Genomic DNA, 17,494 nt, shown 5'->3' with positions numbered 1-17,494 from the left:
ATTCTACATATTATTCTACCAGTGGCTAGGCTGCTGCATGCACCTATGGAAGGTTATTGACCATGGTATAAACTTGCGAGGGATTTGGTCCTAACCTGGGTCGCCACCTAAATCCCCTCCCCAAATGAGGCGATTGGCCCTTGGCTTCAGTAGACACCCCCTGCTGGGTTCCTAGAAAACAGGCTGTAGCAATTGTGCACACAGAGATGGACGCGGTCATCCATCTTGCTAAGGATCCTGCATTTGTATCTCTCCCCCTGCAATCCCCCCCCTCCCTCTCTGTTGAGTGACGCGTGGTCCCTGTGTGCTGGGTTCAAAAGTGCACAGGCAATCAGGCCCAGCGGGACAGCTTCATGGTTATAAATCCCAAATTAGCTGGTGCCCGGTTCTCAGTTAGCTTCTCAATCTGAGAGAATCGTAAAACCTAAACCAGTCCTTCACTGGGCTTCAAAGACATTCCAGCTAGCCGTAAAACAGACAACACATTTAAAACCCACTTTTCCATATAATTTTATATCTGGAGACGGGAAATAATTACATAAAAACCAAGCATATATTCGGATAGCTCAGTTTAATGCGAGTCATCTGATATCTTACACCCCCTAGTTGAAGTCTACAGGAGGGCAGAAGCCATATAGTTCTAGCTGAAATAGTGAACTATGCCATGTTTGATATCTAGACGTTCAGCAGATGATTCTGCATATTAATCTACCCGTGCATAGAATGTTACATGTACCTAGGGAAGGTTATAACTTGGGAGGGATTTTGGTTCTAGTCTGAGTCCCCCGCCTACAACACCCCTCCCCAAATGAGGCGATTGGTTCTCTGCTGTAAGGAGACACCCTGCCGAGTTCCTATAAAAAGGCTGTTATGCTTGAGAGCAGTTAAGTTGAAGAATTCTCCCCTTTTAACATCAGGAACCAACTTGGGAGACAGTATCCTTTGCTCTGAAACTTGATCTGCTCAAACTAAACGTGACGGTAAGTATCTACCTCTCTAAAGTTCTGTTATCTCTTTGTGTGTGTAGCTATCTATATATATATATATATATATATATATATATATATATATATACCGTATTTGCCGGCGTATAAGACGACTGGGCGTATAAGACGACCCCCCTACTTTTCCTGCTAAAATTTAGTGTTTGAGCTATACTCGCCGTATAAGACTACCCCTCTTCCAATGCACACCAGTGGCAGGAATAGTGCCCCATCATCGGTGTCAGTGGCAGGAATAGTGCCCCATCATTGGTATCAGTGGCAGGAATAGTGCCCCATCATTGGTATCAGTGGCAGGAATAGTGCCCCATCATTGGCATTAGTGGCAGGAATAGTGCCCCATCATTAGTATCAGTGGGGGGAATAGTGCCCCATCATTGGTATCAGTGGGGGGAATAGTGCCCCATCATTGGTGTCAGTGGGAGGAATGGTGTCCCATCATTGGTGTCAGTGGGCGGTGGAATAGTGCCCCATCATTGGTGTCAGTGGGGGGTGGAATAGTGCCCCATCATTGGTGTCAGTGGGGGGTGGAATAGTGCCCCATCATTGGTGTCAGTGGGGGGGAGGAATAGTGCCCCATCATTGGTGTCAGTGGGGGGGAGGAATAGTGCCCCATCGTTGGTGTCAGTGGGGGGGAGGAATAGTGCCACATCATTGGTGTCAGTGGGGGGGAGGAATAGTGCCCCATCGTTGGTGTCAGTGGGAGGATTAGTGCCCCATCATTGGTGTCAGTGGGAGGAATAGTGCTCCATCATTGGTATCAGTGACACCAATGATGGGGCACTATTCCTCCCACTGACACTTGCTGACCCTGTTCTCGTATGGTGCTGCTGCAGCCAGCATATGTGGTTGCAGCAGCACCTCTACACTGACCACTTACCTGCTGGTCCTGCAGTCGATTTTCGCGGGGCCGCTTGGCTCCACCCCCTCGCCGGTGATTGGCCGCCTGTGTGCCTTTCCTGAGCTACAGTTCTGGCGGCCAATCACTGGTGAGGAGGCGGAGCCGAGCAGCCGCACGAACATCCAGTGACTGAACTGAAGGCGCAGCCGCGCTTCCTGGACCGGATCGTCGTGGGACCGGAACCAGGTAAGAAACAGCCGCTGCCCACCCCTGTACTTAGTGTCCCTTCCATTGGGGGAAGGGGGGGGGGCGGCGGCGGCAACGCGCCGCCCCCCTAAAAAGTGTCAGTATGCAGTATGAGCGCTACTGTGTGTTTTAAAACCTCTATATATCTCTGCATGCGGTGACAGTGGTATAGAGATGAATATTCAAACATCATAGTTATTGCGAATATTGGCGAGTTTCCTCCTTTTTTTTTCTACAAAAAGGCGGTGGTGGCAGTGTGAAGGGTTAATTGTGTAATTAACCTGACCCAGTAACAATCGCTCTCAGGCTCCAGTACATAGATTGTGGTCCATTAGCTGGAAAATCTTTGTGCAGGGTGCAGCTGAGCGTGGTATTGTTACACACATGACAGCGCGGTTTTAGATTGGCAAGTCCTTCGGTCACGAGTTGGTGAGAAGGACTGGGGTCTGACGCCGCGAACGTCACACAGGCTGTCATGTCTGGAGAGAAAGACGAAGAGATTCTCCCTTGTAACATCAGGAACCAACTTTGGGAGAAAAGGCACCCTTTTGTTCGGACACTTGAACGCTACTTAAACCAAGACTTCTGCAAGTATTCTACCTTCTTCCTTTATCTCTCTGTTGTGTTATTGCGCGCGCGCTCTCTCTCTCTCTCTCTATATATATTACATCTTTTCTGTAAATATTTTTATTGCACCATTTTGACCTTTTTAGTAGTAAATCCTATTTTCTGAAAAGTGTTGAATTGTTTCTAAAGTTCTTTAATGCAAAACTAAGAATCCCTGTCTCTGAAGAGTGCTACTGTGTGTTTTAAAACCACTGGATACATCTGTCTGCGGTGACAGTGTGTTACAGACGCTTATTCAAATATCATAGTGTTACTGCTAAGATTTGTGAGGTTCCTCCTTCTCTGTAAAAAGGTGGTGTTGGCAAAGTGAAGGGTTAATTGCGTAATTAACCTGACCCAGTAACAATCGCTCTCAGGCTGTTGGCACCTAGATTGGGGTCCAGTGAGCTGGAAAATCTTTGTGTAAGGTGCAGCTGAGAGTGGCTTTGTTACGCAAGTGGCAGCACGGTTTTAGATTGGCTAGTCCTTCGGTCACAAGTTGGTGAGAAGGACTGGGGTCTGACGCCGCGCCCGTCACACATGCAACGTAGTGGTCTGAATGGTCTCTACATGGTTGTCATTTTTAGAATCTAAAACAGTTCATACTGCCAGAAGTATGTGGGGCATTTCAGATATGTGGCAAGTGGGTGCCAAGCGTTCAGACTAATAAAATAGGTCTTCTTATATCCACACAGTTTAAAGCTGAAATTTAGTCTGCTTATAATTTTCTCTTCACCGATTCTTCCCAACCCCCTCATCAACATGGTAATGACATTTTTTTTTAATGAAACCCTTTCCATTTTCATTAAATACCTTATTTTAGACCCAGTAATGTCATCATTGAGTCTCTGTGCAATACAAGGGGCTGTACAGAGCTTCCCCAAAACATCACAGCACCTTGCACTGTACTCATAAGCCCTCATACAAACAGTGGGGTGGGGGTGGGAAGTTATACAAATATCAAAATTCCTTGTAGGGTAGATATCAGCCTGGAGGAGTGGGCATTCCTGAGCAGGGTCTACTTGCATGCATTTGATCGCCCTTGGTAACACCCACAGGTGATGCTGAGCCTTCATGATTGAAAGAACTGAAAGCTGATAAATGAAAGGGGCGGGCCAGGTACAGTCAGGGCTAATTGACTCTGTACATTACAATGTGGTTGAAGGATAATCTGAAGAGCTAGCAGGGACATTTCATTACCAGCAGTAAGAATAGACCCAAAGAAAAAATAGCTGACCCCACACGGTGAGCATTTACCTGCGGACACTTGTTGGCTCCTCCCTTCAGCCACCGGTCGATGCACGTAAAGCCAAAAAGATGTCCACATCTCAGTGCAGATAAGCGGTGCTGGCCGGCATTGGTCCATGGCTCAAAGCAAATGGTGCAAGTGTCTCCCTCCTCCTCTTCCATTGCTGGAATGCCCCCTGCAGGCTTTACAGGTGTCCGCTGCAGAAGACAGAGAACTATTAATTTCTGTTTGATTACAGAACTCTAAAATTACAGAAGAAACATCACAGAAACATTGGAGGTCAGGAACTGTCATTGATAGGTCCTGAAATGTATCAAACTATAACCTTTGTTTATGAGAGGGAAAATGAAGCCTCATAGCAGCTCACCTTTATCAGCTAACAAACGTTGCTGCGATTGGCAACAAATGTAATTCCCTCCATCCTCCTCTCTTCCTACAATTATCACTCCTTTAGCTCTGATTGAACTACTTCCCATCCTTGCAAGGTACCGGTATGTCGCTGATTGGGAAGGGTGATATTAGATTGTGTTTTTGTAATTAAAATTTCAATAAAGTATTTTTATTTTCAGAAAAGCTGCTGCGCAAATATTGTGTGACATAAAAACATGCAACACATTTTATTCTCTAGAGCCTCTGCTTAAATAAACATTTGTAATGTCTGGGGATTCTAAGTAGTTTTCTAGCAAAAAAAAAAAGAAAAAGCTGAATTTTACATGTAGGAGTGTCAGAATGTCAGAATTGTCCCAGACTGATACTGGTTAAATTTGAAGCTGAAATCTGGGCGCAAAAAGAAAAAAAAAAAAAAAAAAAAAAAAAAAAAAAAGTAGCAGTGATCAATGTATTGCACAATCCTGTGCACACCAACATTCAAGAACAACACACATGATGAATGTATTATCCCGGAGTTCAGCTTTAGGCCAAGCTTAGACTTGCATCTAAACTGCAGCTCTTTTGAAAAGCGATCCACACTGGAATTGTTTTTCAGAGCCGTCTGACAGGTGGCGAGATATGATGCCACCCCATAATTACCAAAAACTGCAGGGAATGCAGGACGTACGCGGCACTTCCTCATTCGCTTGAATTCGCCTCGTTTGCTTGAACGCTTGGCTGTCTTTCTGCATGTTGAGCGTGTCATGTCAGATCATTTTTGCTGCAAGCCTGAAGCATTGTGACCATGGCAGTCTCTGATCATAACTTGAGATAAAAACAGAATCTGACCCCTTACAACCTGCATCTACTTTGGCAACTGTTCTATGTCTTTGTGCAACTTGCCTTAAATAAGAAGAAAATCTCCCCATAAATTTCTGGTGGCGGCCATTGTTAGTGGGGGCATGTGAAGCCCACACCGATATACTTCTTTGTTCTAGTGCAGATGGCCACCCAGCATGCACCGCCTGTTCTCATGCCTGCGCAGTGAAGACGACGCACATTGTTGTTAGCAGATTACCTGCCTGTAATCGCATCATTTCTGCTTTGGAAATAATGTGATTCCAGAAGTGGAAGACACCCATTGACTCCTAGGATTGATGACACAAATATCCAAGGAGTCAACAGGACCTCCTTGATGATGTAGATTGCCTCACTGGATGGGACCAGAAGTGGTGGCAATTTTAAAATAAAAAAAGGTACTTTTTAATTTATAAATTAAAAGTCAATATCCAAACAGTAAATGCGAAGGTATCAGCAATTTATTAGGGGAAACTTGTTCAAAAGGGGAAGCTCTGCTTTAAGACTAGCTTATGCTTAAGAGGGTGCTAAAACATGTGCTAACCGTGCATCTTGAATTGTCCCTCAACCACAAGTCTAAAAGAGCCCTTAATGTCCCTGGAAATGTTCTACTCATTGGCTCTTGATGTTTAGATGCACCTTCTTCCCACCTTGAAGAAGTACGACTATTGTAAGTGGGACCTGTACAGCTCCTCTCAGAGATCTCTGTTCCACTATGGAATCTCAGTCACCTGCTTGACTTTGGCTGGGGGTTCTGATGACGCAGAGTCCTCCACCACAACAGCCACTGGCTCCGAGGTCACAGGGGCTTCTGTACCCGCCTCTACCAGATTTATATGAAGTTCCTCTGGAGCTAAAAATCAAAAACATAACAAGATCAATGTGACAACCGAAGGAAAGTAACCCAGGAGGTGTCTACAGCAGAATGAGCCTGGACCTTCTTGGAGGCTGTGAGTGACACTGCAGCAACATCCCTCAAGAGACCACGCCATATCCCTAATGAGACCCCCCGCCATGTCCCCAATGAGAGCCCAGAGCAGAAACAGGCTGTCCTTTACATACAATACTCTGCAATGCCACCAAGCTGGAACAAACACTGCATTTCTACCCTCGCTTGGCCACCCTCAAAAGGATAAGTTCACTTTTTAAGAAGGAAAAGAAAAAAGGAAAAGAAAAAAGGAAAAGAAAAAAAGGAAAAGAAAAAAAGGAAAAGAAAAAAGGAAAAGAAAAAAGGAAAAGAAAAAAGGAAAAGAAAAAAGGAAAAGAAAAAAGGAAAAGAAAAAAGGAAAAGAAAAAAGGAAAAGAAAAAAGGAAAAGAAAAAAGGAAAAGAAAAAAGGAAAAGAAAAAAGGAAAAGAAAAAAGGAAAAGAAAAAAGGAAAAGAAAAAAGGAAAAGAAAAAAGGAAAAGAAAAAAGGAAAAGAAAAAAGGAAAAGAAAAAAGGAAAAGAAAAAAGGAAAAGAAAAAAGGAAAAGAAAAAAAGGAAAAGAAAAAAAGGAAAAGAAAAAGAAAAAGGAAAAGGAAAAGAAAAAAGGAAAAGAAAAAAGGAAAAGAAAAAAGGAAAAGAAAAAAGGAAAAGAAAAAGAAAAAGGAAAAGAATGCACATCTTTCTGCGGGTAAAAAAAAAAAAATGCATTTATTATTTTTTTTTTCTTTTATTAAGAGCCTACAGAGCACTGCACCCGTGATGAGCTGATCACAGGTGCAATGCAGAGATCCTACTGACTGTCAGTGTAAGCTGTGTGCTCATACCTTGAACGGGCAGGCAGTTGCACAAGGACAGGAAAGAACAATGAACTACGTAAAGCGCTCACCAGTTTCCTGGTAGCTCATTGAGAACTACAAGCCGTCAGCTGCAAAGGCTGGTGGTAGTTGTAGTCCTCCCATTCACAGAACTCTGTAAATGAATTACAAGGCCAGGTGGGCAGAGCCCAATATGGTCGCTTTTTTTGTTTTTTTTTTCTTTTTAATTGTGACAGCAGGTGCGGGAAGAAGATCCTGTTCTTGCTGTCACATGAGGATCGACGGATCGAGGCTGAGAGCTGCAGCAGTGGGAACATATTACATGTTCCCTTCTAAAAACGGGTGGAACATGTAACAAGTTCCTGAAGGTGCACGTATCCTTTACTACTCCTTCAGGTCCAGGCCATTTCTCAGTGCTGTGATACTTTGACAATAACTCCCTCATGCAACAATGTAACCAAATACTTCTGATAGCCAAGGTTTGAAAGGGTTAAACTTTAATTGTTGCTGCACTGATTTATATATAGTGCTCAGAACTAACAAATGAGTTAATCATTAAAGTGGTATTCCAGCTTACACCTAACTAGTCCTAAAACTGTCCCCCCCCCCCCTTCTAACACGCATGCTAACTAACCTGTGTAAGAAAAAACAAACTAGATGGAATAAACTGGAACCATTGTGATTAGCCCAGGAGCCATCACAGTTGCACTTGCTAAGATTTATCACATGAACATACATCATCCTCGGACATACCTGGCTCTGCGGGTTGGGCAGATGTGGCGTCCTCCTCTTCCACTTCGGTGGAGCTGCCCCCTTCTTCATCCCCTAGCAACACTGTATCATCAGAACTGTCTTCTTCAGACTCATCAGGCGGCACCAAGATGACCTGGCTAATACTCCTGCTCCCCTCCCCCGGCGCAGTGTGCCCCTGGCCTCCTCTCAGTTGGAAGAAGTTCATGAGTCCAGTCCGTGAGCTGAAAACACAGAACATGAAGAGTCTCATACTGCCAGTCAGAGTGGAGCATTACCAAGAACATTCAGCGGATTTTCACCTGGTACCCGACGTGCGCTGGGAGCCCCCTCTCTGCTGCCTCCTGGTGTTCCTCCTCCGATTCCGGGTTTGATGTGATGAAGAGTTCAGCTCAGCAGCCTGCCGCAGTTGCTCTAGCGCCCCCTGCAACATCTGTAGTGCATTAGAGGTATGGGACTCGACAGGCGATGGCTCGTGTGCCGTTGGGATCTCGCCCCCATCCAGCACAATCACCTCATTGTTCAGCTCTGGCGCAGAGATTCGCTCCCTCATGAGCTCCGCAAACATGGTTGGAGGTGGCAAAATGAATAACGAGTCTCCTCCGGGCAGCTGTCTGGATGGCAAGTCTTCTGCTGGAGCGTCTTCACCAAACAGGTCGACGTCCATTTCCTCATGTGCCATCCTCGGGCCTGGAACGCGAGAACATCCAAATAAAGCAAAAAGAATCTACGTACCAATGCAAGATTATTATAACCAAACTACAGCAACCCAAGGCAATGGTCATGTGATCTGTTCCAAAGGATGTCGGAAATGCTGGTGTACGGTGACCAAATGTCAGAGCTCCAAGGTCCTTTCAAACCATCAGAATACAAGATGGAGCCTCAGACCAAAAGGGTGGAAATGTCCAAAATTCTAGGTTTGTTCATAAATTTAAGATATAAAACATTCAATGCGTTTCAGAGGCCAAAGGACTGCCCCTTCAACAGGCTAGAAAACAAGGGACAGGGGTGTTTTGGCCCCTGAAACGCATTGGGATATTTTACATGATCAATCTATGAACAAATAGAGTATCTCAGATTCTTCTGCGTTTTGGTCTGGGGTTCCTTCTTACACCCTTATGGACAGAGTTACATTCAGGTACCCAATGGGGGAAGCCTTGCGGAGCAACCTCAGAGCCAGAGAGCTTTCTTTCCAACTCCCAAGATCCTGTGGAAAAAAAAAGAAAAGAAAAAAGGCCTCCCCAGATGGCAACTGACGTTGGCATGCTTCTCAGAAGTGACCTCTGCTAGCCTTATGTAACGTGTCCCCAGTCTCCGACCGTCTCCCACAGCAGGTCCCCAGTCTCCGACCGTCTCCCACAGCAGGTCCCCAGTCTCCGACCGTCTCCCACAGCAGGTCCCCAGTCTCCGACCGTCTCCCACAGCAGGTCCCCAGTCTCCGACCGTCTCCCACAGCAGGTCCCCAGTCTCCGACCGTCTCCCACAGCAGGTCCCCAGTCTCCGACCGTCTCCCACAGCAGGACCCCAGTCTCCGACCGTCTCCCACAGCAGGACCCCAGTCTCCGACCGTCTCCCACAGCAGGACCCCAGTCTCCCACCGTCTCCCACAGCAGGACCCCAGTCTCCGACCGTCTCCCACAGCAGGACCCCAGTCTCCGACCGTCTCCCACAGCAGGACCCCAGTCTCCGACCGTCTTCCACAGCAGGACCCCAGTCTCCGACCGTCTTCCACAGCAGGACCCCAGTCTCCGACCGTCTTCCACAGCAGGTCCCCAGTCTCCGACCGTCTTCCACAGCAGGTCCCCAGTCTCCGACCGTCTTCCACAGCAGGTCCCCAGTCTCCGACCGTCTTCCACAGCAGGTCCCCAGTCTCCGACCGTCTTCCACAGCAGGTCCCCAGTCTCCTGCAGTATTTCCCCAGTCTCCTGCAGTATTTCCCCAGTCTCCTAACATCTTCTACAGCATGTCCCCAGTTTCCCACTGTCTTTTTTTTTTTTTAGCATGTCCCCAGTCTTCTTCTGCTGAATGTTCCCAGTCTCTTACCGTCTTCTACAACATGACCCCAGTCTTCTACAGAACGTCTCTAGTAGACTACTGTGTTCTGCAGAATGTCCCCAGTCTACCACTGTCTTCTTCAGCATGTCCGCAGTCTCCTACAATCTTCTACAGCATGTCCATAATATCTTGTCTTCTGCAGCACCTGCCCAGTCTCCAACTGTCTCCTGCAGCACGTGCCCAATCTTCTACAGCATGTGCCCAGTCTCCTACCGTCTTCTACAGCATGTCCCCAGTCTCCTACCGTCTTATGGTTATGAATAAGCATGTGATCGTGTGAAATGCGTTAACAGCTTTGTATATGTCCTGGTGCTCTTTGCATCCGATGGATCAATAAATTATCTGTTACATTTCATCAATCCGCCGGTGTGCGGCTAACCCTTCTTCCTCATTCCATTACATGTGGTGGCGAGTCAAAGTCTGCACGTCTTGGTTTGATGTGGATTGTTCACCTGAGTGGTAACTCCTCTATTTTTCGTATTTCAACTGTCGTCCGCGCCACGTCCCCAGTCTCCTACCGTCGTCCGCGCCACGTCCCCAGTCTCCTACCGTCGTCCGCGCCACGTCCCCAGTCTCCTACCGTCGTCCGCGCCACGTCCCCAGTCTCCTACCGTCGTCCGCGCCACGTCCCCAGTCTCCTACCGTCGTCCGCGCCACGTCCCCAGTCTCCTACCGTCGTCCGCGCCACGTCCCCAGTCTCCTACCGTCGTCCGCGCCACGTCCCCAGTCTCCTACCGTCGTCCGCGCCACGTCCCCAGTCTCCTACCGTCGTCCGCGCCACGTCCCCAGTCTCCTACCGTCGTCCGCGCCACGTCCCCAGTCTCCTACCGTCGTCCGCGCCACGTCCCCAGTCTCCTACCGTCGTCCGCGCCACGTCCCCAGTCTCCTACCGTCGTCCGCGCCACGTCCCCAGTCTCCTACCGTCGTCCGCGCCACGTCCCCAGTCTCCTACCGTCGTCCGCGCCACGTCCCCAGTCTCCTACCGTCGTCCGCGCCACGTCCCCAGTCTCCTACCGTCGTCCGCGCCACGTCCCCAGTCTCCTACAGCATGTCCATTGCACATATAGCAATACTTGACACCCCCACCCTGAGTCATGGTGCGCCCCATCCTCATATCTCATCACTGGGAGCCACATACATTCCATAACATAACAAAACAGTGACACTATTGTTGTCACTGCACACAGCAACTTCTAGCACCCCTACCCCTAAGACATGGTACACTCCGTCCCCATCTCTCATCACTGGGAGCCCCGGACATTCAATAACAGAATAGAGGACACACTGGTAACCCTCTTTTCTCACCACTACACACAGTGATGACACCTAGCACCCCTAAGCCCGAGACATGGTACATCCCGTCCTCATCTCTCATTACTTGGAAATTCGGACATTCCATAACAGAACGGGGGGGGGGGGGGCACGCGGTCACCCTCACCCCTATCCTTGTCATATGGTACACCCCACGACAGACAGTAGCGCCCTGAAACGGGGATAAGACGCAGCGGGCACCGAGATCCGTGCAGAACAATCTCCCCGGGAACTTAGAGGGTCTCTGGGCGATTACTGACCTCTCCCGGCCCGGATACGGATGAAATTCGGCCCACACAACCTCCAGTCACTTCAGATCATTCTCCCCGCCAACCGCCGGAACCCCTCCCACTCACCTAGCCCAGCCTCTATTGGTCGATTATTTTGCCAGTACTCCCGGGTCCAGCCTGGTCCCCATAGCAACATCCGCTTCCGGGTGAAATTCTCTGGATGCTGATTAGACAAAACTCCTGCCACTTGATGGGTAAAAAGTGTCTATACCACGTGAGTAGGGGGCGGGCCTGTCTGTGATAGGAGGGAGGGGATAAAAGGTATTATACAACAATGTGGGGAGTCTTTTCATCTTCATTCTTCAGTGGGTTCATCCTTATCCCCGGGCTTCCTGTATGTATAGATAGCAGAGGGATTAGTACCTCTGGCAGGTTTTTCTTGCTGTCTGTGACCCGTTTAGGGAGCTTCACACCAGTTTTGGGGACACCGTGGGAATTCCTCGCTTTGGAGGGATTTCCTCTCACTTCCTGTTTTGACCATGGGGCAGGAAGTGAAGGGAAATCTCCGCAATGGGGGACACAACAGGGGTTATAACCCTCCCCTACTCAATCCAAAAAAAAAAAAAGGTTTGCCTTTAGTGACACTTAAGAGATGGGAACAGAGCGTACCATGTCACAGGGAGAGGGGTGCTAGGTGTTATTGCTGGGTATAGAGATGAGAATTGGGAGTTACCACCAGTGTGCTCCCCCGTTCTGTTATTGAATGTCTGATGTTCCTTGTCAGGATAGATGGGGATGGGATGTACCATATCCTGGGGAGGGGGTGTCAGGTGTCATTGCTGTGTATCGTTAACCTTCCTAGCGGTCTGATTATGTCAGTATTTCTGTGCTCAAAGCGGTACATTTTTTTGCATGGAAATATGTAGTTTTTTTATTGTAGGCTGTAATTTTTAGGAATAACTCACTGAAATCTGTCCGAACAAGAGTCTAGTAAACATCCCGGGTATGATAAAATTTAAAACACGAAATCATAAATTAGAATTTAATAAATAATCATGAAAAATAATAATATGTTAATAAATTTAATTCAATAATATAATCAAACCAAAAACACTGAAATTTGAAATATAGCGCCAAATTCGCACATCGCTGAGCAAAGTCGCTGAATCGTTTTCAGTGTCTAATGAGGAATTTCCCCCACGAATCATTATCACTCAATTCTGCAAGTGGTTCTAATTTACTATCGCTGTTCTCTAGCCGGTCTAAAACAGCTTTTGACCTAAAGGGACGCTTTTTGGATGCCATGGAAGGCAGAAAGAACAGTAAAAATGCAGGCAGGGCACAGGACAAACACTCGGGACAAAATGTATGTGAAATGGTTTGATACAGTAATGTTTTACTATGTGATTTTAGTGTATTGAGTGAATGTCACTTTTTGACATTTTTAAATTTCCCACCGTTTCGTCCCCCGTACGTCCCGACGTCGCAGGGAACGGAACCCGGAAGACAGATGCCGGCATCGGCCGGAGGACATTGCCGGTGACACTGCAGGAGGGACATTGCGGGAGGGCAGGACAAGGTAAGTGCAGAAGAGCAACGTCCAGGGTTACCGCTTGTGATACTGAAACTTTACCCCGAGCTACACTCGGGAATACCGCCAGGGAGGTTAAGGGAATAAGGGCGTTACTGTTCGGTTAGGCTCCATGTACACGGGGCGTTTGGAAAACTCTTCTGAACGATGGAAACTGACTGCTGGAAAACTGAGGTTAAAAAACATCAGTTTAGCCGCGTTTGCATTTAGAAGCGTTTTTAAAAGATAACCTCAGGAGACCTTCCCAAATACCCAGAATGCACTGATAAACAGTAAATAATTAACTATTTCAGACATTTTTAGAGAAATAGAGAGAGCAGAAGCAGAGAGAGCAGTATGTGTTGAGATGACCGGTCTTTTCTGGTTGTATTCACTATGGATCCCATCATGAGCATAATGCGGCACGTTCCACCATTGTTTCCTTCATGCGAAACTTGGAACTGACTGCGCTGGTGTACCGGGTCCATTTGAATACATAGAAAATGCTTTGGGCTCCATGTACACGGCAGCTGATAAACTCTCATTTAGGAGCTTATCTGCGTTTTTTTCCAGCAGCCCCTGAACTCACCCTAATGTTTTCCTATGTGTCCATGTACAGGTCATCATTTACATGCAGTTGAGTTTAAAGTTGTTTTTTTGAACGCACCAAACTTGCGTTCAGGAGTAGATTTTATTGGCGTTTCAAACTCTTGTAAACGTGGTTAACCGCATTTATAAGCGTTTGCGTTTAGAAGCGTTTTTTAACTGTTCCATGTTTAGATGCTGTCCGGAGCCTTTTTTCATCATCAGAAATGCAGGCAAAGCGTTTTCCATGTATTCAAATGGACCCGGTACACCAGCGCAGTCAGTTCCAGGTTTCGCGTGAAGGAAAAAATGGTAGAGCATGCCGCATTATGTTCATGATGGGATCCATAGTGAATACAACCAGAAAAGACCGGTCATCTCAACACATACTGCTCTCTCTCAAAATGTCTGAAATAGTTAATGTTTTACTATTTTTCAGTGCATTCTGGGCATTTGGGAAGGTCTCCTTGGGTTATCTTTTAAAAACGCTTCTAAACGCACATAAACACGGTATGCAAACACGGCTAAACTGACTTTTTTTCAACCTAAGTTTTCCAGCAGTCAGTTTCCATCATTCAGAAGAGTTTTCCAAATGCCCCGTGTACATGAGCCCTTTGCATGCATTTCTGATGATGAAAAAAGGCTCTGGACAACATCTGGACATGGAACAGTTAAAAAACGCTTCTAAATGCAAACGCTTATAAACGCGGTTAACCACGTTTACAAGCGTTTGGTGTTTGAAATGCCAGTAAAATCTTCTGAACGCAAGTTTGGTGCATTCAAAAAAACGACTGTAAACTCAACTGCCTGTGAATGATGATGTGTACATGGACACATAGCAAAACATAAAGGAGGGTTTAGGGGCTGCTGAAAAAACTGCTGAACAGCTCCTGAACGTCAGTTTAGCAACTGCAGTGTACATGAACCCTTATGCAGGCCATAGACGGGTTGAAAACCGACCGTTTAAAAAAAAAAAAAAAAATCGGTTGTTCAATAGGCCGACGTTACCACCAACGGTAAAAAAAATCGTCCAATTTTCCTCCCGTCTACGGCCCGCATTTAATTACTTCTGTCCCTTGCAGAGAGCTCCGCTATTATATTTGACATGAAAAAGTATTGTGGTTGCAGGTTCTTCTTCTTCTCAGATTTTTTTATCGGTAAAACGATCAGCCAATTTGCCCATCATTGCCGGGAAAATCGGCCGATTTTTTTTCCCCCAACTTTACCGATAAAAAAAATGTGCCAAAACCCCGAAAAACGGGTGACCAATTAACCCACTAACGGTGCAAAAATCAGACGATTTTTTTTCCGGCCGATTTTCGACCTGTCTATGGCCTGCATTAGTCCTCATGCACATGGGATGTTTTTACAGCGGCAGTTTTTGGCTTTTGATGTTTTTTTCTACAACCAATAAACCCCCCGGCAAGTTATCCTATGTGTCCATGCACACACAGACTGTAATCAACGTTTTTTGGCTGGAAAAAACCCCCCAAAACTAGTGGGTTTCTAAAGGAGTTTTTTTTTTTAGCTGTAAAAGCACTCTAAGCCCTCATGCACACTGGGCGTTTTGATAACGCTGGTAACTGAGGAAGTCACATGACCCATGATGTAACGCATAGGACGGAGGCGTGGTGACGTCGGTTCCGGCATGGACGGCAGCCGCCATCTTGCTACACCCATGCAAGTACACCCAGACTGTTACATGCTGTTTTATGCTAATTTTTTGTGTATTTGATGTAAGTGGGCATTTGGCGTTTGTGCTGCTCAATAAATTATAGTAATTACTACACTATGGAAGTGTTCCTTTTTATCTTCTTTTGGGATGGTTTGAGTGGCGTTCGGTGCATTATTTTCCGTGAAAGAGATACCACCACTGTTGCTGATGGTTGACGGTTCCTGGAGTAAAGTGTGAGGCCCCCATGTGATACTGTTCCGTTGGCGTTGAGCGCCTTTAAAGTGTGTTGGCCCCTTGGGGTCGCAGCGTGGAGCTGAGGAGGCATTTCAGCCGGTGGTCGATTTTTTTGTTGATCACTTTCCTGATCACCAAGTTCATTTATTTTTATTTTATTTATTGGACTTTTTCTTAGTAGTTCTCTTTGTGGACTTTTACACTATTATGTGTGTTTACTGACACATTTGTGGGATCATTAGCGTTTTGTGTTTTTTCACATTATTTATTTGATATTTTTGACTTTTTTGTCATTTATGTTCATCCATTATCAGTCCCGGTTATATATCACTATATGGTTTTGTGATTCATGTGTTGGTCACTATACAGTCTTTATGATTTCACCTGTATTTATGCTTTCACTCATTTGTCAGTATATAGTTCTTATCTTTTTCACTTTATTGATACTTTCACTTATTCATTCAGTACACTTTTGGTACCACCCGGCATGTTTGTATTTATCACGTTTAGTTTCATACGTGTTTTGTGCCATTTTTTGTGGTGTACACTTGTTACCCCTTTGTTGTGGGTCATCCACTTTTTGTTACCTTTTTCTGCTATTTGATTAGCGCAAAAGGGGCCCGTGGGCCGGACGGGGGCCACATGCGGCCCTCGGGCCGGACGGGGGCCACATGGGGCCAGACGGGGCCACATGGGGCCCGTGGGCCGGATGGGGGCCACATGCGGCCCGGGGGGCCGGATAGTAACCCGGGGACCGGACTATTAGCGCAAAAGGGGCCCGTGGGCCGGGCGGGGGGCCACATGCGGCCCGGGGGCCGGGCGGGGGGCCGCATGTGGCCCGGGGGCTGGGCAGGGGCCGCATGCGGCCTGGGGGCCACAAGCGGCCCGGGGCCGTACGGGGGCCACCTGCAGCCCGGGGGCCGGACAGGGGCCACCTCCCCCCCACTGATAGCAATAATGGGGGCCACATGCGGGCCGGAAGGGGGCCACAAGCAGCCGGGGGCCAGACGGGGGCCACATGCGTCCCGGGTGCTGGATGGGGGCAACAGGCGGTCGGGGGGCCAGACAGGGGCCACCTGCAGCCCGGGGGCCGGATGGGAGCCACCTGCGGCCCGGGGGCCGGACAGGGGCCACAAGCGGCCCGTGGGGCCACCTCCCCCCCCCACTGCTATCAATGATGGGACAAACTTCCTTCCACTAATACCAACTATAAAGTATTATATCTCCTACTCACACCAGTGAAGGTGCACTATTCCTCCCTCTGACACCAATGATGAGACAATATTCCTCTCATTGACACCAATACTGGGGCACAATAATGCCCTGTCATTTGTATCAGTGGGAGGAAGTGTGCCTAATCATTGGTGTCAGTAGAAGCAATACTACTTTATAATTGGTGTCATTGGGAGGAATAATGCCCCATCCTTGCTGTCAGTAAGGGGAATTGTGCCCCACTGTTGGTGTCAGTGGAGTATTAGTACCCCATCTGTGTCAGTGGAAAAAGTGATCTCTCATCATTGATGTCAGTGGGATCAATATGACCCCATTATTGGTGCCAGTGGGAGGAATAGGACCCCATTATTGGTGTCAGTGGGAGGAATAGGACTCAGGGCTTCTTCATTTGTATCAGTGAGAGGAAAAGGGCCCAAGGGCCAGTCAAAGGCAAGCAAAGGACCACATCCAGCCCAATGATCTGGCATATTTGTCACCCCAGGAGGATTGTTTGTTAATAACACACTGCTCCATAAAAGACACAACTTTCAGTAATAATCATGAAATGCAAGAATAATAATAATGGTCAGGCCAAGAAAATCATTGGCTCCTCCTTCATTGGTGGTCAGAGGATAAGGACTCCTTTACAATGGTGGCCAATACCATTCATGTCAGTGGGAAGAATGGTCAGTGCTGCCACAATGAACCAGCAGGTGGCAGCATTGTACCTTTAATATAAACCTTTTTCTCATCCGGCCAGTGAGAATGGTAATTATCATCATTATTATTATTCTTTTTAAAAAATAAATGATTAGTCTTTATTTTAAAATGAATTGTAAAATACAAAAAAGAAAAAAGTGAAGAATGCAAGGCTCATTGTCTTTTGCCGGTTGATCAGGAACGCGTGACGGTTTGTTGCAAGTCTTCTCTGGTCGGTACTCATGCCTGATAAATGACAAAG

General features: G+C 47.0%; 1 protein-coding gene across 2 annotated transcripts in view; it reads right to left on the bottom strand.

Moving 5' to 3' along the window:
- The window catches only part of RFWD3 (ring finger and WD repeat domain 3), a 28,008-nt gene extending 16,520 nt beyond the window's left edge, over positions 1-11,488 (bottom strand). Inside the window, exons 1-5 of one of the 2 annotated variants that reach the window (XM_089662585.1) lie at positions 11,384-11,488; positions 7,964-8,351; positions 7,665-7,885; positions 5,902-6,023; positions 3,952-4,140 (exon numbers count right to left, since the gene is read on the bottom strand). In XM_089662585.1, the coding sequence (XP_089518711.1) occupies positions 3,952-4,140; positions 5,902-6,023; positions 7,665-7,885; positions 7,964-8,351; positions 11,384-11,453 (990 nt within the window). In that variant the 5' untranslated portion in view covers positions 11,454-11,488. The other variant, XM_089662586.1, reaches the window with a different exon arrangement.
- Between the last annotated feature and the right edge of the window lie 6,006 nt (positions 11,489-17,494).

This window comes from Staurois parvus, unplaced genomic scaffold, assembly GCF_062004578.1.
Source record: "Staurois parvus isolate SC_StPar_1 unplaced genomic scaffold, SC_StPar_1.0 ptg001493l, whole genome shotgun sequence".
Taxonomy (NCBI): Eukaryota; Metazoa; Chordata; class Amphibia; order Anura; family Ranidae; genus Staurois; species Staurois parvus.
This window is presented reverse-complemented; position numbering and strand designations above follow the sequence as displayed.